Consider the following 23,261-nt stretch of genomic DNA (forward strand, 5'->3'; position numbering starts at 1 on the left):
GTGTGTGTGTGTGTGTGTGTTCAGTTTAGTTTCAGTTCAAATGGGGCAACGTTTTGATTGCAGGTCGGCTTTCTCCATATTTTGTCAATACACATGCCGTGAGTGTGCATCAGTACATTTTCATTGGCCTGGACCTTTCTGTGACTAAAAGGACATGCATGACAATATTGCAAAGTTTGTTTTGAAAAGTTTCACTGCAAATTGTGCTGCTTAGTAGTAATCACATCCTGCTTACAAAGTCTTAGCCTTGCCTAAATATGGAGGGCATTTACCACGACTTCAGAAAAGAACATCCAGCTCTATTTTCAACACTCTTTGTTGTTTTGTTTTTTAATCTGGCTGTTGATCAATATCTCCTAATTCAAACTTCCTGGGTGGCTGTCTTTGTGTGAGAAAATCTAATGTAACAATGTGTGTTTGATTCTCAGAAATGGCATGCATTTTGTATTGTTGAACTCAACAAAGCAATCTGGTAATTGCTACTGAATGTGTGAAATCCCACAGGAATCAATATCACTATACTGCACTACAATGTAGGCTACTATGGTAATAGACATCGATATGTTTAAATTACATAAAAACTGCAGTTTGTGCATTTCCATTATTGGTTATTTTTAAGTATCTGTGGCAATGGGGTGCTAAAATTGTCGAGCTGTCCATCCTCCCAGTCACTACTATTATCCCCCGAAATAAACTACACACTTTCTGTGTGCCTTCATCATCATCAACACCTGAGCATGGCCCCCAATAATTTTGGTGACCCAATGGCTCACCAAAATGGTAAGGGTAATGGTAATAGTAAGGGTGGCATTTGGCTTGACTTTCCTGTCAAGCCAAATGCCACCCTTAGCCAGCATTTCGAAAGATATCCGTCTAAATCTAACAGATTGCCATGGAATGTAATGCAGTTTAAGGATGAACCCTACTGGTTTTGCTGACCTTATGATATGAGGGCAGATTTGAGGAAACTACATTTTGTTGATCCCGTGTTTTTTTCCCCCCAAGAATACAAGCGGCCGAAATGAGTTTTCTCCGACGGGTGGCTTGAATCTCCATTAGAGATAGGGTGAGAAGTTCAGTCACGCGAGAGAGACTCGGAGTAGAGTTGCTGCTTCTTCACCTGGAAAAGAGCGTCTCCCTAGGGAGGTCGTTGATGCACATCCCACTGGGAGACCCCGGGGCATACCAAGGCGCAGTTGGAGGGATCATATCAACTCACTGGCCTTGGAATGCCTCGGGATCCCCCAGAAGGAAGTTACTAATGCTGCTCTAGAGAAGGAAGTCTGGAACTCTCTGGTGGAGCTGTTGCACCCGCAACCCGACTACGGATAAGCGGTTGAAGATGGATGGATGGATGGATGGATTCATATCATAGCAAGAGTGATATCTGATATGTAATTTTTTGTAAAATAAAATGTCCCATGTCTTCAGCCACATAAATTCTATTGCAATACTTACAGACTTCCTGACACATGATTGAATTTCATGTTTTGGAAGTCAGTGATTTGAGCAGGGACATAATGGAAGTGATGACTCTGGACGAGAATGGAGCACACTCTGGCAGTGAAGCAAATAATTGAATGCATGCATCTGTCTTCTGATTCACAGAAGCTGTGAATCACTATGTAACTTTCCTGACATTTTCTTTCTTTCTTTTTCTTTTTCTTACCACACTGAGCTAATAGAGCCTGCCTGCTTGCCCTGGTCTTCAGGTCAGAATTTGTGTCAAACCAGAAACAGGATCGAGTCAAAAGTCATGCAACTTAGACACTAGGATCTAAATGTCTCAATAGAAGAGCAGGGAGACCAAATACAATCACCTTTGTAAAAGTTATATTGTATTAATATAATACCATACAGATTGGACAAATACATTGTATTCACAAATATTACATAATAGAGTTTTAGGTTTGCACAAATAGGCCTACCAGTGAAAATAAACAGCAGAATGGTATATTTAGCATTATTTCACACAATTACAAACAGATTTGAACATAAGAAAATAGACGGGAATAGATGGGAATATACATTTATTTACAAAATAACAAATTTAAACTACTATGGCTATGGTCAAAATCCAGAACAAAATGGCTATGGGTAACCATACCCATACCCAAAACCCAAACCCATGGGTAAAACTCATAGCCATTTTGTTCTGTTGTGTCCCACTTAAAGGGACACTTCTCACCCTTTTTGCAAAAAAAATACATGTTAATGAGGTTTAGAAGATTTAGAACACTTTCCTGTGGTCTTTATGTGTGTAATATGTGGTTTTAGATATTTTAGATTTTAGCAGTGAGCCCTGCAGTGTCTCTGATGTCATCGACACTGGGCTCACTTCCTTCCTGGACTACAATTCCCATAATGCTTTGGTGCACTGCTCCTCCTTGTGGATTGGGGGAGGGCTGTCTTACTGAGACTGCAACTGTTCGCAGATGACTCAGCACTGCTGGTCTCGGACAGGAACAAACTGCAGGTTGAAAAGACCCTCAGCTCCCTCAGCTCTGAACTCGGTAGAATCTGCACCTGGCTCGCTGATAACAAACTATCCTTACACCTGGGAAAAACTGAATCCATTCTCTTCGGATCAAATAGTAATCTCAGCAAGGCAGATGGCTTCTTGGTTAGAGTGGGTGACAATATTATCACACGAAAAGATGAAATTACCTACCTAGGTTCCATCCTGGAGGCTAATCTTTCCGGTGATAAAATGGCCACCAACGTAATCAAAAAAGTCAATCAAAGAACAAGATTCCTTTACAGGATCTCCTCACTGGTCAACAAAAACACATTGAAGACCTTAACATGAGCCTTTGTACAAGGTTTCTTTGACTATGCATGCACCTCTTGGTACCACAGCACCTCAAAGGCCCTTAAAACAAGGCTCCATACCTCCCAAAACAAACGGGTCAGGCTACTACTTGGCCCCACCCCCCAAACCCACCTCACCCCTGCCCACTTTGACAGGCTGGAATGGCTTAGGGTCGACGACAGAGTACAGCATCTTGCAATGGGTCTGGTCCACAAGATTCGATACACCACCAAGATACCCATGTACCTGTCTAAATATTTCCTTAATGTTAACAAAGTCCATGCACCCACAACACCAGAGGGAGTGTACAACCCAGATTCGGCACAAACAAGGGACTACATTCTTTTCGCTCCTATGCCACCAAAATGTGGAACGCCCTACCAACAGTCATTAAGACATGTGAATCCCTTGACTCCTTCAAAACCGCTCTCAAAGGGCACCTACGGACGGCTGCAATTCGAAACTGGCCCCCGTAAAATCGGAATCCCCCCCCCCCCTTTGTTTTCCCCCTCACTGTATATGTTTCTTTTCCCTTTTTACCTCCTTTATGATGAACTCCTGTTCTGTTCTGTTCTGTTCTGTTCTTTGGCTATATAGAAGTGTCTATTTGTACGTCTCTAAATGTTTTGATGAATTGAACAAGGTGGACCCTCTTGTAAACAAGTGTAATGCTTTATTGGGTCGTCCACTCACAGTTAACAGTCTTTGTATTGAGTTGTGCTTGTAATGTACTGTAATTCTGCAAACTGTTAATAAATATTTCAATCAATCAATCAATTATTCAGACAACATGTAGTCCAGGAAGTAAGTGAGCCCAGTGTCCATGACATCAGAGACACTGGGCTCACTGCTAAAATATAAAACCACATATTTATTGTACACATAAAGACCCCCAGGAAAGTGTTCTAAATCTTCTAAACGTCATAGGGTAAGGGTGAAGTTTCCCTTTAAGAAGACAATTTGGTTTTTCACGATGTCACAGGGTCAGAAGATAGACCTTTTCATTTTGATTCTTCCTCATTTGTGATATTAAAATAACCCTGCCTTGGCTTGTGTTGATTTGTATTACTGTTAAAGAAACAGTCAATATAGTGTTTTGTCAATTACCATAGAAGACCGCTAGATGTCACTAGAACTCTATACCTCACATCGCCGTCATCAATCCCACAATTCCTGCACACTGCTGTGCTGTTGTGTATTCATTTGAATGGCAAAAAGTCGGAAAGGGGCCAACCTGAACCTACTAGCATAGAGGAGATAGTATTTACCGTTGTTCACTCCCTTTTTGGATTACATACACCATACGAGACTGTACGGCATTTCACAAAATGAGACGGTTAGTATTTAGTCAACAGTATTACCTAAAAAATGCTAACCGTTGGTCTAAAACGGCATTGTTTGTTGAAACCATATGTTTCCTGGCTCGGATGGCTAAGTGGCTAGCCCGCACCAGAGGCCTCCTGTGTTTATCCTTCATAGTTACAGCCAGTTTTGGGGATTTAAAGTTCCACCAGATCTAGCTTCGAACACAAGGCTATCGGATGTCGCACAGTGCAGCGTTAAACTTGGTTACACCTAACAAATAAACAAACGAATCAATAGACCGTGGAGTGACATTAGGTGTAGCTCTGGGGCTAATACAGGTCTAGCAGCAATAGCCAACGCCTCCTGTGCTTTTAAGTATTTATTTATTTGCTTTGTTTACAAATAATGTTTTATGAGGCAATGTTTGCTTTTAGTATTTTAAGCGATTCTGACGGCACCTTTTCACCCTGGCTTGCAAGTGACATAAAGCAACGTTAGGCCAGATCTCAAGACTTAAAGTATCACTTTTGGGTTCAGTGCTAACTTGAGATTTTCCTGTGACTTGTCTGTCCTACAAAGCGTCCCCTATTATGGCCGCAGGAAAGTATGATGGGCTACAGAGGAAATCCCTTGGTCCCAACCAGGACAAATCCCATGCCTTTCTGCATCTTGCTGCGGAGAAGAACATGAAGGAGGTGGGCTAATCTGAATAGAAAACATTAATTTGTGTTAACTATTGTTATGCCAAAAACCTTGGTGACTATAAAGTGGAATAGAGACTGTAGTGTCTTTATCCCTTATCCTTTTGTTTTAGGTGGATAAGTTAAATAAGGAAGAATTAGATACAGACAGGTGAGTCTGATCCACACCTGTGGGGCTCATCTAATCATAACATTCATAATCACTGTCTGTGTCCCACAGATAATCACTGTCAGTCACTGGTCCACCAAGGCACTTTTCCATAAGCATATGCACCATGGCACTGGCTCTGAATCTTCAGATATATTTATTATGTTGCCTTTAATTTCAGCTTCTCATTCAGTACATCTTGACTTCCATCTTGATAGGTTTGGAGAGGCTTACAGAGTACACGGACCAGGCAAAGTGAAACGAAAGACATTGAGCAAGAGAAAAGGGCGTACATCGGCGGTGGCGAGTACAGGGCTTCGCCGCCGATCGATTCATACAGGCCTTACCTCTGACACCGGCATGGCCAACAAAGAAAATGAGCTGACCTGCTCCGAGGACGTTCGGGCCGTACACTACAATGACAACTGCGCCTTCCCTGTGATCTCTGCCGACAGTGCTGAGACTCCCAAAATGGCAGGGCCTGGCTCTAAATATGGTGACTACTTTGCAGAGGTGAGATAAATTTGACTAAATATTAGAACGTGCTGCATTGGAGATATTGTTTTAAGGTTTTTATATTGTTTATTATTTTTTCAAGGTGTTTTCAGTTTGACCTTTTTTATGTAGTATCATAAATCAGCAGAATATACATTTTGAAGGTATTTTCAAGAAATGATCGAATAACAAATTGCATCTTTAATGTGTCTCGAGGGCAGACAAATCTCAATTTTGAGCCATGATCTTGTTCGTTTTACTTCCAAAGATATCAAAGGACCATGAAGCTATGAATCATGCTCTTTTTGAAAGGAAACTTCGGCTAAACGTTGCTCAGACGTTATGGCGACGAAACGCCAGTGAATTAGTTGCTTATCTAATCAGGTAAAACTAATTCATTATCATTTATTTATTTTTGTTGTGATGTTTATCCTTTAGAAACTTGCTTCATATTCTGTTTTTGTTTCCTTTTTACAGAATTCAAGATGCAGGTGTGCTGCTCGATTGCCTACCTGTCTTAACAAAAAAGTTAGTCTGAGCTCACTGGGATTTTGTGGGAATGGAATTACATACCTAGCCTACCACACAAAGGCCCCTTTTCCACCAAAAGAATATTGGTTCTAGAACTGGTTCCGCTCTAGATTCTTGGAACCATGGTGCATTCATGGAACCAGCCGAGAACCGGCTTGCTTTTGCCATCATTTATCACACCTGCATCCTCCAACCTGTAGAATACTAATAACATGCCCAACTTAAGTATTTTTTGGTTCCAGTTCCGAAACAACTTTTAGAGTCCTGAACCAATTCATTTTCAGTGGAAAAGGGGCCAAAGAGTGAGCGTAATGTTCATCTCAGCACATTTTTTGTGATATTGTGCACGTTTGCCTCTCCCTGCATCTCAGCAGTCTGAAGCACAATAGTGAAAAATGTATTAGAAACCACATTAACCCATTTTGACCTGATATCAGATTCTAAAAATGTCTTCTACATCCTGACAGTTTTCTGAAAAAGCTATGTTTCTATGTCAGTCGTTCTTCGATTTAAAAAAAATAGCAGACCTACAAGCTTGTAGCGCGCCACTCGGTGGCGCACTATGTAGATCTGCTATTTTTCAATAGCTAAAGCATAACATAATGCTTACACCAATGGGTCCAGAATGGGTTAAAGCAATGTTGAATCTATGGTTATATAGCTACATGGACAATTGGACATCATGTATGTCCAAATGTTGTTACTTGCACGAGCAGAGCACAAGTACTGTTTTCGGCTGCGTATGTCCGTGACTCCTTCGGCCAATCGGGGATTGTGAATTTTCTGTGACACGCTCAGTCAATCAGGGATTGTGTATTGTCTTTGGTGGCGTCGCTCGGCCAATCCAATCAGGTATTGTGCGTTTTTGGGGATTGAGGCCATGTGTTGGTGTCGTCGCTCGACCAATCAGGGATTGGCTCTAAAAACGGACATATGTGGATGACGTAACAAATTTGAGTTTCAAAGTTATATATAGGGAGCTTAAAATATAACTTAAAAAGTCCATGGATGCTGACAGTGTCCATTTCTATTTATGCATTTGCCAAAGAAGCTTATATTTACCCATTTGCCAAAGAAGATTGCATTGGGAAAGAGAACATACATAGGCAAGACATCCTCATACGTTGGGTGGTCTAAAATAGACCTGGGGTGTCAAACTGGTGGCAGAAGGGGCCCACAGAATCATTACAGAGACTCATTGACACCTGTTACCAGACAGAGAACAGGTGATCGATTGGGGAAAAGGAGGAGATACGACAGACATGTTCAACAGGAGGGGCCTACATCTATCTGTACATGTTGCCACAGACCTTTATACAAACCTAGTCAGAGATAAGTTGCACACTCTGCTCGCGCACAAGTAGGCCATTCATGGCCAACTTGAATGGCCTACTTGTGCGAGAAGCGCAAGTTGGCAGCTCGACATTTCTAGTTACTTCTGTGATCGACAAACTGGAAGTTGCGATTCCACTCAATCACTCTTGGCAAAACAGCTCAAGATCATACTTTTAGCTCATAAACCCAGACAATTATGATGCGGTCAATATGATATATATATTAAAATTTTAACCCAATCTTCCACATCACTTTAAGGTGTAATATACAAACCATTATCTGCTGTATGCACTTCTTATTTCATTGATTTGTTCTCTAGGACACTTGGTAGATATCTGTAACTAACATTAAAGGACAACTTCACCTTATCAATGGATAATCCAAGCTATTAGAAAGTAGAAACTGTTCTCGCGTTGATTAAAATTAATCTCTACAAAACCTGTCTGATGATGATGTCACTGGTAGGCGGGTTTATGAAGTGTACTCAGACTAGTATTACCATAATATTCTAACATGAGACTTTCTGTTGTTGACTCTCCAGCCTTCAAGATGAAGCACCATGTTTATCACTTGGCTGCTGTATTGACCTTCTGCCACAACTGAAAGTGATTCTTGGCAGTAAATATGAAGAGTGAGTCTGTGTGTTTTTAACATGTTTCATCAGAGATTTCCTATAGTTTCGAATTTAGAGTATGTTTTGCTGAGTTTCTTTATCGGTTTTTTTATTTGTTTGTTTCTGACAGACATATAATTGTTGGTTTACACTGGGTCCAGTCCATCATAAGGAAATGGTGGCCTGAACTTTCCACAAATGGCAAAAGCCTGCAGGACAGATGTGCAGAAGACAGGTAGGTTGTTCAAATATAACCAAAAGGTAATTTCAGTATTTCTCTAAGAAGTTAAAGGATCCTAGTATTGACTGCAACTCGCAGTAGGTTTTTGAGGTGACCATTGATTTCCATTCATTTGATTTCCATTCATTTAGGCATAGTATGATAATTACATTGCATAGGTAAAAGCCATTTAAAAAGGTAAAGGTACACTAAATGTTATTCCTTTGTTTCCTTTTTTCAAAGGTCTTTATCGTTGCAATTTAACCAATCCTAGCATCCTACTTTCTACTTTTGTATATTCACGAACAATTAAGATTTACATTACAGTAGAGCTCACAAAGCAGTCACAATTTGAAGAGACTAGTCAGAAACAATCTGGAGATGAATGATTTTATGAATTAAAGATTCCACATGTCTATGACTTATTAACAGTGCAGTGTTATTCAGCAAACATTGACTCAATTATTCAGTTAAAGATGGAGTGCCGTGATTTTTTTTCTCCCCTAAAACATGATTATCAGCTACTATGATTATACTAAGAGGAAGATTTCTTTCAAAAAAGTGTGCAGAAAGTGTTAAAATTATGTTTGTATGTGGCCACACCCACCAGTTCATTAAGTATGCCTGGTTTTCACCTTAGCACCACCCACCTGAACTTAAGCCTCTCCCACAGCTGTTGTATGATAATGTGGGAGGGGTTAGGGTTATGATGTCACTAAAATGGTGTTATTTCAATTGGGCCTTTTGACTCAAAGGCTTTCAGCTTTCAGGAAGAAACCAAAAATACACAAGGAAGACATATTTGAATATTATAACCACACTTAGGGGTCTATTAGAGTAATGTTAATTTCACAGACACATGCAAAACAGAAAAAGTACAAAAATCACGGCACTCCATCTTTAACATTTTACATTTCTGTTTGAAGAAATCTTGAAGTCATGAAGCAGCGACTGAAGGACTTGTGGACCGAGGAATCCCAATTATGTTTAGTTCCAGGAACTACAGGAGACATAGCCAAGGTGAGAGTGTTACTCCTCTGTCATGTAACATTATTTATGAAAGCTGTATCAAAACATTATTCATACAAATTTCACATAGTCACCACATAAGCTTTTTACCTGGGACCAAGCGGATAGAAGTCATTCCTGTCAGTTCAAAACACTCAAGCGCTACCATAATGCAAAAGAAAACCATTGATGGACATCCCTGTGCTGTGTCCTGAATGGCTGAGAGGGCATGATGCAACACATCATATTTTAACATGAATCTAGATGTAAAAGACATGGAACATTTGTATTTATTAGAGATGCACGATATAATCGGTAGTGTAATCGGAATCGGCCATACAAATACCGTATCGGTATCGGATTAGTCTAAAAATAATCCTGATTATGTTCACCGATATTGATAATAATAATAATGTGACCATCAATGGCTAAATTCTACATTTAATTTGTGTGCTCGTCTCATTCAGGGAAAATAGTGTATTTATTGATTGATTGAATACTCTAAGGGACTTGGCCTATAGGGACTTGGCCCTAGGCTTGTTTCCATTGTTCCATTCCCTCTGTATAATATCATAATCGGTCAGAATCGGCATTGGCAGATATGACCGTGCTAATAATCGGAGATCAGATATCGGTCATAATTTCATAATCGTGCACCCCTAGTACTATTTATCAAATATAGTGTATGGTCTCTCTACTCTGTACGTACAGTTCATCCTAACACCACACATCTCGACAAACTGTGTGTGTGTGTGTGTGTGTGTGTGTGTGTGTGTGTGTGTGTGTGTGTGTGTGTGTGTGTGTGTGTGTGTGTGTGTGTGTGTGTGTGTGTGTGTGTGTGTGTGTGTGAGACACACGCGCATAGGGATATTTTACTGGCTGTAAAAAGATAACATTTGTTTCCATCTTATTAGGCTATTGAGTCTTGCCTATCACAACTGTGCTGACAACGTAGTCAACGTAGCACTGAGGACGTCACCACTACTGCTTGAAGACGGCTGTTTTTATTTTAGCTGAAATGGACTGGTTCACTCTTCCACTCAAACCTCTTGCTAATGGGATTGATGAACTGATAAAAATCAGACAACTCCCTCAGTTGGAGAGGGAAACGATGAAGAAGCAGACCCAGCAAGCCTTTCTGCAAAAAACAAGAAATCATTTTGCACAGTTTTGCACCTTGGTTCTTCTGAATCATGAACATGAAACTGCACCAGTCTTAAGGTTTCTTTTTGTTTTGTTAATGTTGTTTTTGTTTTTCTTTATCTTTATTTTTTAATAAATCATTGATGAAAATCATTCATCAAACAAATCTTCAGGTGTGTTGATCGTATTGTTGTGATAAGTGGTGGTTAGACAAAGATATTATGCAATGACAGGACACACAACTACTGTGCAAAATGTTGATGAATGTAAAAGTCTTATGCAGTAATAGAGCCTAGGCAGTATAATGTACTGTACAGGGCTGGATCCTGCCTAATATTTGAAATGGGAATAGACTGAAAAAGGTAGATGCACAGTACACTTATTTATTTTTATTATAGTCACACAATCATCTCAACAAACTTGGCATTTGGCACCTTTGCTCAGTTGTTAGCAATCCATAGGTAACTTGTCAATTAGCAGGAATGCTGCTCAGTGATCTGTGTATGACCTCATGCATTATATAAATGCATTACAATAAAATCAGTTATATATATTTTTTCATATGTGACCAATATACAGTATGTGTGGCCTACTTTCAAAGTTTTTCATTTATCAGGAGGAATGAAACCTACAACTACCTTGTAAAATGGTAAAGGTGTAAACCGCTTTTATAATTCCAGTAATGAGATGAGAGACTCATCACACTATTTTAGCTTGTATCAACCAAAAAGATTGTGATTGTGACATTGCTAAAACAGTCAAATTAAATAACACTAACACAAAAGGACCTTTTCACTTTGGCTTACACAGTGCAAAAAAAAGTACAGGGCCAGGGGGTCTTCACAACAGACATCTGTACATCAGGCCGTACAGTAGTGACCTGCCGTGTGTCAAAACAACCAGTTCTAGGTTGCCATGGGCAACCAGAAAGGTCAAACTAAATATGTGGCCTGACCTCAAATCAGCCCATGGGGCCCCTTATTGCTCTAGTCTGGACCCCAGGTACTTTTGCCTGAAATTAAGGTTATAGTTCTCTGGAACAGTACCGGTATGTCTCAGTTAGTCCAATATAAGGATTGAGGATAATACAAGTAACTACATTGATTGATAGGGCTATAAACACATTTCGTTATTATCTTTATTTGAATTATCTAAACATATTTTAACAATTCTGGAGTAACTGGGATTCTGGACATGAACATTAACTGGTTGTGTTTCTGTCCCCGGATTTATTGTCAATAAAGCCTTTTTTTTTTTGGTCAGTGACGTCATTATTTTCGACAGCTCCAGCCCCCAGCCTCCTCCAGCTGATGCAGAAACGCTGCTGCTAGTCGGGTCGGTATTCGGGAACTCGGAAGGAAACCAAACCAACGGCCTGGCGTCGCAGTCTGCCCTAGAGAACACATACAGGCCTAGATGTTTACCAGCATATAGACACACGTACGGTTCTTTGTAATAAAAAAACAGCGAAGATGTTGCACGGAGCCAGAATAGCGCCATTATGTATTTTAGTACAGTCTCTGTTCGTTTTCGCGTGCTGTTTCTCTGATTTGGAACCGGGGCCTAGCAGCACAGGTGTCTCAACACAGACCAACGGAGGAGGGGATCGCTTCAAGATCGAGGGAAGGGCCATCGTTCCAGGCGTGAAGACGCAGGACTGGGTCTCTACAGCCCGGATCCTTGTAGAGGGTGAAGATTATGTGGGCTTTCTGAGGTAAGAACCGGAGCAACAGATCACTGTCGTCGTACAGGGAACTATAACCACCAGGCTAATCTAGCATTAGCTTTGTTAGCATTGTGCTTGCGGACTGCCTGTTTCATACAGTCATTCTAAAATCCCTTTTAATTTAAGGGCCACCACTGCCAGTTTGAAACTAATCGGGCCACAGAATGTTTGATAAGATGTATACCTCGGGGACCCCCGTCTCCACTGTCTTGTTTTCCTGTTTTTGGCTATATAGAAGTGTATAATTGTACGTCTCTAAATGTTTTGATGAATTGAAAATGGTGGGCCCTATTGTAAACGAGTATAATGCTTTATGGTGTCGTCCACTCCGTTAACAGTTTTTGTATTGAGTTGTACTTGTGCAAACTGTTAATAAATCAATCGATCAATGTTAATGTGTTAATTTAAGTCAAGCCATTTAAGATAACTTGGTGTGAGGTGGTGCAACTGCCTCCTGTAGTGTCATTCTGGTTAAGCTTTGTAGAATTGTTAGCCCCATATGTGCCCTCTCCCTACGCTCATTGGGAGAGGGCACATATGGGGCTATAGAATTGTCTGCCTCTTGTCTTTACTTGGTCAGTTCACACTTGAAAAAGATACTTGGTCTCAAAGTGATTTTTACTGCTTAATAAACCTTTTAATAAGTGTACAAATGAATTCTCAAGGGTCCATTTTGTTGTTAAAAAAAGATATACGTCATGCTTAGATAATGTTTACTCAGTGATGAATCGTGACAAATTGACTATGAAACTTTTACCTTTTTTTGTTTTTGCAGAACTGATGGGAGTTTTGCTGTGAATGATGTCCCTTCAGGATCTTACGTTGTGGAGGTGGTGACACCTGCATATAAATTTGAACCAGTACGTGTGGACATAACCTCCAAAGGGAAAATGAGGTAAGGGTGACTCATTTTCAAACGCAGACAATCTGGTGTGTAATTTTAAACTTTTCTGCTGTATACTTCCATGCAACTTGTCTCTAAACTGCAAGCCATTTCATAGGGCACGTATTGTGAACTACATCAAGACCTCTGAAGTGATCCGCCAGCCATACCCCCTCCAGGTAAGGGCTAATGGACCACACACCTACTTCATGAAGAGGGAAACCTGGGGCTGGACAGATTTCCTCATGAATCCCATGGTAAATATTCACATTCTATTACTATCCGTATCCATGAACTTACTGTGTAGTTTGTATTGTTCATCAGTGGTATAGAAACAATTATATGCTCACACGTGCACATACATATTCATGTTGGCAGAAGGCTGTACTCATCTTTGTCAAGACCAATTGCGATTACGCAATTTCATTTTCCACTGTGGTCTTGTAGAATACCAACCCACTGATGTTGCTGTTATACTGACTTCACCTAAAGGTTGTTTTTGTGCCCTTTGGTTGATTCCATAGCTGTAAGCCCTCATTATTTTTTAAGATGTGTCATACAATACATTTCCGCACTATTATATATGGTACAAGAACAGCAACAAGATGGCAAGGTCAGAGACGGGGAATAACCTTTAACACAGTTCTTGAACAGAATTGGTTGAGCAGGGTGCCAGGTTCCTTTTAAATGTAATTATAATTTGGCATACTCGGAATCACTGTTTCTGAGCTGTGATTGGTGTTGCAGTGTACGCTCAGCTGTGTAGTGGACTATAATAGGTCTTGTTTTTGGGGGACCGTGATTGGTATAGTAGCAGTGACGTAGAGTCTGTGGGGGCCGGTTCGTCCCGTTTGTGCCGCATCAGGTCGCACCCGTTCGCGCAAGTCTCGTCTTGCATTGACTTTGTATGTAATCGCGCCGCTCTAACCATCAAAGTCTGGCACCTTAACACGTCTGTTTTCCTCACTGTCCGGGGTGGGGGGTGGTGGGGGGTGGACCGCGTTGCCTGTCCCACATGCAGATCAGGCATTGAAATGCTAATCTGGGTGCTAAACCTGCCAGGTAGGTAAGGGTATATGCATGCATACAGTACTGTACTCTGCTTCTTAGGCTACTTGTTCAATGAAACCACCACCAGCAAGAACACCCTGGCTGCCAGCCTGCCGTTGAAACCTTCCGCCGGCTCTGTGACAAAACACAGAACCTGCCGAGGCGGACAGGACTATAGCCTGCAATCATGGCATTTAAACATGCTCTTCGGCACGGGCCCCCATGAGGATTATGAAAACTATTCGTCCCTGTATAGTAGTGTCAGCTGAGCTGTGTAGTTTCCTGTGTTTGGACTGTTTTGGACTACTTTTGTAGGGACATGCATGCTTAGACTGTGGGCCCCCTTACTAAGTTAAAATAAATTGAATTCCCAGTTCCCACTGTTAAACAATATTATCATAATTCTGGGTAAATAATTAACATTGTGGGTAGACGGAAAGTATAATCTAAAATAGTGGGCCAGATTTGGATGGAAACGGAATATATAAAATTCTGGTTGAGCAAGATTAGCCTGGAAACCAGACAAAAACCCATTGCAAAAAAATGTTTGCCCTCGGTAGATTTGGTCTGGCACCGCTCAGTTGTGATTGGATTTCACTCCCTCAGAAGTTACAAGTAGTAAGGGACCAATCAGGGCCCGGTATGCACATATGGGGCTGGTTTATGAATTAATGGTTTATTTCGATCTTATGCCATTGGAACATTACAAGAAGAATCATGTATTAAACTCATTTGACATGATCGTAAAGGTATAGGCGGAAGCTGGTAGCTTATTAATGCCTATCCTTATCACCAGATGCATTTTTTTTAAATCCACCCCTTGAAAATGCAGGTCCCACACAGAGCTCCCAGACTAATATCTACGCAGTTTAGTCTGGCAATGACGGGTAGAGCAAGATCTATTGTATTACATTTTCTGGCGCTTGGGGCCAATTTCCAACTTTTCCTTTTTAGGGACTTGATAAATACAGTTTTGGCTCTGCAAAGCCTAAAATCAAAAATAGATAAAAAGTCTGACTGTACTGTAATATGATTCATGTAGTTAAATTTGTGTTAATTCGTGTCTATGAGATTGGTGTACCCGTAATGTTTCCATGCTATTGGCAGACTTCACATTGATGCTCACAGTCATGTTAATGTTTCCGTGCTATTGGCAGACTTCACGAGAAAGGCATGCGTCTCCTGTTCGTCTAATTACTTGTTTCCATTTCATCTACAGGTTATGATGATGGTTCTTCCACTGCTGATCATTGTCCTGCTTCCCAAGGTTGTCAACACCAATGACCCAGAGATGAGAAAGGTATAAGACCAGATCTCACTGACTCAGTTATAGACACAGAGCAAGAGATGAGGAAAGAGAAGGGCGAGAAGGAGACTTCTCTGTAGAAACAGATGTACAAGGTTCATGCATATCAGCTGATGAAAGACCTACATAAATGAGAGGCAAATTATACATTGATTAAGAAAATGAGAGAAAATGAGAAAGTTAACTTTAAATTATGATAAACGGTGTGTGCTTGCTATGTATTTGGGGGTTGTTTACTAGCAAAACTGCCTTTATTTTGAATAAATCAGCCCAGCTGCAGTGTTCCCCCTAACGTGCGCCTGTGTGCAGGAACGTCCAGCGCATAACAAATCTGTCACTAGCGCACAGTCATGATTGAACAACACCAGAGATAGCTTGTGTATTGTAGTTGGGTTGTCAAGTGGTTTGATTCTGTAACTAGCAAAGCCCCTTTGCATCATCATTCATTAGGCTACACAAAGTCACACGCACACACATGCCTCCTCCAGTCTTCCTCCTCCCTCCTCCGCACGCACGCACACTACTAGTGTGTAGCTATCGGGCTCAGATGCAGCGTGCTGCAAGAATCACTCACAATATGTTTTATAGTACCGTCGGGTCCGTCGCAACTTGTGGACAGTTGAAAATGCGGGTCCTACGTGCATTTAGCCATTAACGTTGGTCCGGCTGGTTTCGTTTTGTCCTAACGCGATTACGTGAATCGGCATGACTGCGCCTGCAGTAGGCTATTACCAAAACAAACACATGGTACTTTTGTGTCGACCATGGATATAAAGACTGCTGCACAGCGGAGGTAATGCCCAACTCCAGGTACGAACTAAAACACTGACTGAAGCTGATCATTCACGACTAACTATCTCCAGAGTCCTGCAGTCCCGCAATGGAGAGGCAATCTCGTCTCTCACTATAGTCCACTTCTCTACAATGCCATTCTAGCCTTAAAACCTACATTTGTTATTCAATATATTACTTCATTAGCGCAAAATATAGGCTTTTCTAAACCAAGCCCTGTTTCAAAAATGGTTATGTGCCATGTTATTGTATTTTGTGAATTAACTATAGTCTACATTACATTAAGGCATTTGTAGAATCGCCTCAGGTCTTGACATTTAACACTCCCATCGCCCAGGGCGAAGTACTTTGTCCTTTCTATTAGTAACGCCCGACGCCCAGGACGAAGTATTGTCCAAAAGACGAAGATTATTGATATGAGAACGGATCGCATGGCTCTATAGCCCAGGCGCGCCTCCTGGGCAATCCTCGGTGACGCGCAAGAGTGAGACGTCATCGAAAAACTCCCTCTCCTGTTTAGCTGATAAACGAAAATCTTAAAACGTTCATAACTCGCGATCTAAATCATCCCGTCTTTTTATGAAAAAAGATCCTGTGTTAGACGGCGCTCCGCGGTCCAGTCGCTAGTCTCGATAGATTTATTCTTGTCTCCCGTTGTTGTCGATCGACTCGAGTGGTGTGGTTTTATGTAGTCTCTGTACTAGTGCTGTACAATTATTTGAAAAAAGATTGAGATCTAGATTCACCTGTGCTCATTTCTAAATTTGAGCAAGAATTGTGCAGCACTAGTTGGCTGTCCAATTAATTTTATTTACGCTTATGTCTACAAGAGAGACTTTAAGAGAGGTTTAAGTCAAACACTTTGATGTTTAAAGCCACAGTAGTTGCTTCCAGGTGCCACATTTTCTTTTCTTTTTTAAAATATTTTTATTTGGGGACATCCACAATCATATTATACAACCATTTTTCAAATAGTGTTTCTTTGTCCACGGGGTTTTTTTTTGTTGCAGGAACAAAAATAAATAAAAATTAAATAAAGCATATGGTAGAGACGGATGCCACATTTTCAATGTAGTAATGTTCAACTAAAGACATTAAATGTTTTCATGGTAAAAATGAGAATCGTGATCTCAATTCTTCAAATCGAGATTCACATTTGAGCAAGAATCGTGCAGCACTACTCTGTACTTCAGAATCATACATTGCAAGCATTTAAGTAATTTCTTTCTTTACACCCTTCTAGGAAATGGAACAGTCCATGAACATGCTGAACCCCAATCCCGAGCTGCCAGATGTCTCAGAGTTCATGACCAAGCTATTCTCTGGCTCAAAGGGCTCTAGCAAGCCAGCAAGCACCAAGGGAACCAGGCCAGCTGTGAAACGGAGGTAGTACTGTACCACCTCCTAGATCTTCGTAAAGAAGCACTGGTCTTGCCATGGAAGAATTCTGAAGATTCTTTTTTTTTTTTTTCCTTCTTTTTTTGCTTGGGTCTATTGTACAGTTTTGTTTTCATTTTATTTTTAAAAGGGTCTTTTTCTTTTTTCCCCATTAGACTGGGTATCTAATATTAAAAAAAGAAAATTACTGAGCGAAGCTGTAAGATGTTTTTGCACTGCACTGTAAACAATCTCCATGCAAAAGATACACAGAAAAATCCTGAATATTTAACTTTTTGAGAGTGTAGAAGTGGAACCATGAAGGTCAATTTTTACACTCATCGTTCATTTGATGTACATACGTTTGTAACTTTGACTCTCGTCCATGTGGTTTAACCTTCATCTCTGGATGGACAACTCCAAGCAAACCTTTGGTATGCATTCTCTGCTGCTGCCTGTCAGATTCATATTGTCGCTTCTACTTCAGCTAGTTGAAAGAGAATTTACGGTATATCAATATTCAGATTTTTTCTTCCCTTTTTCCGAGTTTATTAATATGACTGTGAATGAAAATAAATTGAATTTTAACTATAGCTAAAAAGACTTATTTAAATGAGAGAAATAAATTGTGATGCTATTACAGATGTGTTTTCTTTATTGACTAAGGTTAGGGTATGGATTTGATTTGTTCAAAGTATAATATAATATAATTAATAATTATTGGGAGTTAAATAAGGGGCAAATTAAAAAACTTCACAAATGTGTGTGGCCTTGGCAATATATTTATATATTGATATGAGTCCAGCTATTGTCTGGGATGTATATGTCATAAGTGGTCTATTTTAATGCTTTTAAAGGCTGTATTATAGTAAAGTGTAATTTGTTAGCTGGTATATTATTTAATGTGCCTACATATTAATCATAATTGCTGTTCATCAAAAACATTTTGTAAATATTTTGTGAACCCACTAATCATTCCCCATATCTCTCTCATATATATATATATATATATATATATATATATATATATATATATATATATATGAGAGAGAGAAAGAGTCGTGCTGATGTAATGCAGACCAACTGTGTAAGATAGAATGGAGCCTAGGGTTAGCTGCTGTAGCTCTCTCTGAACCCACTTGAGGATTCTCGTACAGGGAATTCTGAGCTCTGCTGTGATCTGCAACCTGGTTTCCATGTACAGTACAGTAAGGGGGCACCACACTTAAGTCTGAATTACACTTGGTTGCGCACAGTACAAATTGATCTACGAGCTCAGAGCATTATGAGCTTGTAGATCGGCTACTTAAAGTGTATCAGGATACATGGGAGCTGTGTGATTCCAATGTGGATGCTGAACTTAATGTGGCCAGACTGTCATCTATGATTTATGACTCCATATTTTACGTTGCATATTTAAAATAAATTAAAATCTGAAAAAAGTTTGTGGTATTACTTCTGTGGCCTACTATGCTGCCAGTGCGTACAAGAATTTGCCATTGATCGGTCCAGTGGCATGTGAGATAATTTGTGGCCACAGACACACAGACCCTCATATAGACTCCTGCAGAGCCATGCAAAAAAGCATGGAATGCCTTTCAACTTTTGAATATAGTCATGTTGATCAACATTTTTCTTTACTGAATTCCTTTTTAAAATATTACAGTGTCACACAATACTTGAAGATTAACAAGAAATCACAAAGCAATTCTTAAACACTGAGTAAAAACAGGTAGAGCTCAGCAAGGTACATTCTAAGGTTCTAAACCAAAGGACAGTGCAATAATTTACAATGGCTTCAATAATCTCTGAATTCCAAATGTGTCATGGTGTGTGTTACTGCCACATGATTACAGTTCTGAAATATTCCCAAAAGATCAAGTGATCAACAAAGAATCATTGTTTCCACGGTGAAACAGTAAACAGTGGACAGATAAGCGTTTAGCCCTTGAATCAAACATCAAATGGAGTAGCTCAGGTTTTAAATTGTATCACTGAAGACAGAAAATATTCACAAAACACTGATATACACATGGCAATGTTCATACATTTGAAACATAATTAGAAACTGAAAGGCTTTCTTTCATATGGACACCACCACATCACTTGTGCCATGGTGGTGTCACTGTCAGTATGAAAGAAAACTGCAAGTAAGGAATGAGGAATCCATGCCTCTGCTATTGATGTCCCCCTCTGGTCATTCATTTTCATCACCATCTATCAATGTTTTATGATCCTGGCTTCTGGACAGAACAAAAATATTAGGAAATAAATCAATTATCAAAAAAGGTACAAGCTCAACGCATAACATATAACGTGTTGTGAGCTTGTAGATGGGCTATTTTTGTTTGTGGTATAGTAGGGCTTTAGTGGTCAACGCCTTTTTTCACAGATGGAACCCTGCATACAACGGTGAAAATTGAAAATGAGAAGTGGTTAAAAATCACTAGGGGATTTAAAAAAAAAAAATCTTATTCCAGTTCCATATCATTTAATTCTACTGTTGATGTTGGGGTTTTGTCCACACCAGACCAGCTTGTCCTCTCCCCTCTTCCTGCTCCACTGGCAGAGCAGTAGCATGCGGAAGGTCTTCTGGAAGGTCTTGTTGCACAGGGCGTAGCACATGGGGTTGATGGTGCTGTTGACGTAGCACAGCCAGTAGCCCAGGTGCCAGAGGGACGTCGGGATGCACTCCGAGCAGAAGGTGGAGATGAGCACCATGATGTTGTAGGGTGTCCACGTTAAGATGAACGCCAGCAGGATGGCGCTGAGGGTCTGGGCCGCCTTCTTCTCTTTTATCAGCACCATTCTCTTCCTCTTGGTGATCTGGCTCTTTAGGACTGGGTCCATGGGCTTGGGTGTGGCGGTACTGGAAGGGGAGGAGTTCTTGACCATGTGCTCTGTTTCAGTGGGACATGGATGTGTGGCGGCTGGGTCTGTGTCCTTGCCTTTTGGTGCAGGCTTGAACTTATAAGAGATGCCCTTCTTACTGCTCTTTGGGGGACCGGCAAAATGCCCATCTTGTTCATATTCTGTTGCCTGGCCGTTCTTATTACTCTGCCCTTTAGCTTGATCTGTGAATGACCCCTGTGTGGTTTCTATGGAAACATGATGCTCTTCCTCAGATGAGGTGTAGCTGTTGAAGGAAGTGGCCTGGTCTGCCTTGACCCACGACTCGTTTGACCTTGTGGTGGTCTTGGTGGCGTTGCTCTGGTTAGAGGATGACCAGGAAGCCTGGTTCCTGTCCCTCCTCTCATTGGTGAAATCAAAGCATGACCTGAGTTTCTGTGGTTTATCCCCCTCGGAGACATCAGACAGTGCAAACCCCTGGAGCTCCGCCAGGTCCTTTGCACGTCTCTCCGTCTCCTTGTAGATCCGGCAGTAAAGGATGGTCATGACAGAAACCGGGATGTAGAAAGCAGCAATGGCTGTGCCAAATGTAATCACGGGTTCAGAGAAGAACTGAATCTGACACTGGTCCGGGGGGACTTGTCTTTCACCCACAATGTACTGCCAGCACAGAATTGGTGGTGCCCACAACACAAATGACACCAGCCATGCCAGGCCAATCATGATAGCGGCTCGTTTTGGAGTCCTTTTGGCTCTGTATGTTAGTGGCCTTGTGATGGAGAAATACCTGTCAAAGCTGATAACTAACAAGTTCATAACTGAAGCATTGCTGGCCACGTAGTCCAGCGCCAACCAAAGGTCACATGCAAGGTTTCCCAAGGACCAGTATCCCATTAATATATATGTGGTGTATAAGTTCATGGACAACAGTCCTATGATTAGGTCAGCAAAGGCCAAGCTCAGCAGGTAATAGTTGTTCACAGTCTTCAGTTGGCTATTGACCTTGAAGGACAACATCACCAACACATTACCGACAATAGTTATCAAGCTGACAATTGCAGACAATGTAGCTATGGTGATAACCTCCCATAGGCTGTGAGTGAGAGGCTGGGTGTTTGATGTGTTGCCACCCAACGTGGTGTTTAGCAGACGATTGGCAACCATGATGGTGGGTTATTTTGTATACTGTTATGTGCAGGTATGTGAAACGTTTTCTTCTGGATCCATGAAGAATTTTCCCAGGTCTCCCTGAAATAGAGAAAAAAAAAACAATGAAGATGATTGAAAGTGCCACGCACGCACGCACGCACGCACGCACACACACACACACACACACACACACACACACACACACACACACCCACACACACCCACACCCCCTTCGGTCGCAATCATAGGGTCGCAATCATAGATATATATATATATATCTATGGCAATAATACCAAATGGCATGCGGAACTTAATAGGGTGCTAGCGTTTTTAGCAGGACGTTATTCAAAGTAACACTCATTCACAGTAGCATTGGCGTTACAGTCTAAACAGTCCCCTTCCATCAGTTGCACGCAATGGAGGGACGGCCGGCCACGGCGGCTAGAGGTAGAGGTACACAAAGTTGGAGAAGGGGAGGTGGTGGTGGGAGTGAGGGAAACGAGGGTTCAGGTGGAGGCCGTGGCAGAGGTGGAGGCCACCACCGTGGCCGTGGGAAAAGGGACCATTACCGTGGGCGTGGACGCGGAGGAGGACCTCATGCAGGCTTCCAACACCGGGTGAGAGGGACTTATGTTCTAGTTTTGATTGATTGAAAATGGTATTAAGTTTGCAGAATGGATACAGTTCAAGACAAATCTGCTAAGAGTATAAAACCAGTTTACATAAGGGTCCTCCATTTTCAATTCATCAAAAAAAGTTACTAGTAGACGTAGTTCTGCGGCAGTTGTGGCAGAACTCACAACTTCAATTATGTGAGTGGTGTGGACTGTGGAGTAGTGTGGACCAAAGCATTGTGCATACACTACTCAGTAGAGGCCGGGTATGCGCGTGACATCATTATCATACCCGGAAGTTATGCGGGAATGCCCATAGGGAATGCCTACTGTGTGGCAAAAACAAAAAATACCTTTCTGGTCTTGATAGCCCATGCATCCAAACAGAAAAGTCCTATCTGATTGTAAATTACGTTAAACGACATCAAACTCACTTTGCCAAGTCACATTGCCACTCGCTTTGACACTACTTGGCTGTCTACTCCTTGTTTTGATTCTTGTTTATTGTTTTCATTATTGTTGTGTTATGTGTAGGAATTCTGATAGTGTTCTATAATAAAATGTTGCCTTGACTGTCTGATTATTTTACCATTTGCATACTGACCACATCAATAAAAATCATATTTTTACTGGAATCAATTGCATGACCTGTTTTGAATTGGGGTTATATTTTGTGGATGACCTATTCTGTTCTTGTTTTATGAGAAATCGTGCCCGGAGTGTAAAAGTGCTTTTAGAATGAAGTCAGTGATTCAAAAATGAATTGATCACAACATGCAGCTATTGATTAAGAGAACCATCTTCCCTGGAGCTTTTTACACTGCAGGGCAGGTTTTGTTTTTCCATCTAGCCCAGGGCTAATTGTGTCATTAATCATAGGAAATTGGCTCATTGTTGTCTTAGCTGAGACTTGAGCCCATGGCTAGTTGTCCTCGCTATATAATTCTATCAGGGCTTTTCCAAGAATTCCAGAGTTTAGCCCTGGCAGAGGCAACTTGTAAATGAGTCCAATTAGCACTGGGCCCTTAATATGTGTGGTTGGAGAAATAACACCTATTTAAACATGAACGTTTAGACTCCTATTTCTGCCTTGTTAACCACATGAACCCATTTAAAGCTCCTATAAGCACTAATATGTGAACATTTGAATGACACTTTTTTGGGGGTATTCAAACAGCCAGCAATGGGTAAAATCATAGATAT

At 41.0% G+C, this 23,261-nt stretch overlaps 4 protein-coding genes across 6 annotated transcripts in view; 3 read left to right on the top strand and 1 right to left on the bottom strand.

Moving 5' to 3' along the window:
• The first annotated feature begins 3,984 nt into the window (after positions 1 to 3,984).
• katnbl1 (katanin p80 subunit B-like 1) lies at positions 3,985 to 10,481 on the top strand. The gene is made up of 10 exons (XM_079526246.1): positions 3,985 to 4,148; positions 4,697 to 4,812; positions 4,932 to 4,969; positions 5,185 to 5,479; positions 5,730 to 5,845; positions 5,939 to 5,989; positions 7,869 to 7,958; positions 8,071 to 8,175; positions 9,087 to 9,180; positions 10,083 to 10,481. Exons 2-10 carry the CDS (start codon positions 4,708 to 4,710, stop codon positions 10,113 to 10,115), a joined length of 927 nt encoding a protein of 308 aa, XP_079382372.1. The 5' UTR covers positions 3,985 to 4,148; positions 4,697 to 4,707; the 3' UTR covers positions 10,116 to 10,481.
• A 1,103-nt stretch (positions 10,482 to 11,584) lies between these two features.
• On the top strand, positions 11,585 to 18,087 carry emc7b (ER membrane protein complex subunit 7b). The gene is made up of 5 exons (XM_079525421.1): positions 11,585 to 12,025; positions 12,813 to 12,932; positions 13,039 to 13,177; positions 15,190 to 15,270; positions 17,312 to 18,087. The coding sequence occupies exons 1-5, from the start codon at positions 11,784 to 11,786 to the stop codon at positions 17,456 to 17,458; spliced, it is 729 nt and encodes a 242-aa protein (XP_079381547.1). The 5' UTR covers positions 11,585 to 11,783; the 3' UTR covers positions 17,459 to 18,087.
• chrm5b (cholinergic receptor, muscarinic 5b) lies at positions 17,623 to 22,259 on the bottom strand. 2 transcript variants are annotated; one of them, XM_079525413.1, is made up of 2 exons: positions 22,014 to 22,259; positions 17,623 to 21,543 (listed from the first exon to the last, which is right to left on the bottom strand). In XM_079525413.1, exon 2 carries the CDS (start codon positions 21,457 to 21,459, stop codon positions 19,933 to 19,935), a length of 1,527 nt encoding a protein of 508 aa, XP_079381539.1. In that variant the 5' UTR covers positions 21,460 to 21,543; positions 22,014 to 22,259; the 3' UTR covers positions 17,623 to 19,932. The 2 variants fall into 2 exon arrangements, with proteins under 2 accessions (XP_079381539.1, XP_079381540.1); XM_079525414.1 differs by lacking the exon at positions 22,014 to 22,259 and adding an exon at positions 21,827 to 21,932.
• Positions 21,841 to 23,261, top strand: part of aven (apoptosis, caspase activation inhibitor) — a 32,095-nt gene continuing 30,674 nt past the window's right edge. For both annotated transcript variants that reach the window (XM_079525416.1, XM_079525415.1), the window contains exon 1: positions 21,841 to 22,061. In XM_079525416.1, the coding sequence (XP_079381542.1) occupies positions 21,861 to 22,061 (201 nt within the window). In that variant the 5' untranslated portion in view covers positions 21,841 to 21,860. The remainder of the gene's footprint in view (positions 22,062 to 23,261) is intronic.

The sequence above is a fragment of the Electrona antarctica genome, assembly GCF_951216825.1.
Source record: "Electrona antarctica genome assembly, chromosome: 17".
Taxonomy (NCBI): Eukaryota; Metazoa; Chordata; class Actinopteri; order Myctophiformes; family Myctophidae; genus Electrona; species Electrona antarctica.

Bases quoted from the DNA above. Each gene is read 5' to 3' on its own strand.
- emc7b (XM_079525421.1), top strand. From the start codon at position 11,784: ATGTTGCACGGAGCCAGAATAGCGCCATTATGTATTTTAGTACAGTCT. The intron at 12,026-12,812 runs GTAAGAACCGGA...TTGTTTTTGCAG, and splicing joins GATTATGTGGGCTTTCTGAG to AACTGATGGGAGTTTTGCTG. The intron at 13,178-15,189 runs GTAAATATTCAC...TTTCATCTACAG, and splicing joins ATTTCCTCATGAATCCCATG to GTTATGATGATGGTTCTTCC.
- katnbl1 (XM_079526246.1), top strand. From the start codon at position 4,708: ATGGCCGCAGGAAAGTATGATGGGCTACAGAGGAAATCCCTTGGTCCC. The intron at 4,813-4,931 runs GTGGGCTAATCT...CTTTTGTTTTAG, and splicing joins CGGAGAAGAACATGAAGGAG to GTGGATAAGTTAAATAAGGA. The intron at 9,181-10,082 runs GTGAGAGTGTTA...CCATCTTATTAG, and splicing joins CTACAGGAGACATAGCCAAG to GCTATTGAGTCTTGCCTATC.
- chrm5b (XM_079525413.1), bottom strand. From the start codon at position 21,459: ATGGTTGCCAATCGTCTGCTAAACACCACGTTGGGTGGCAACACATCA.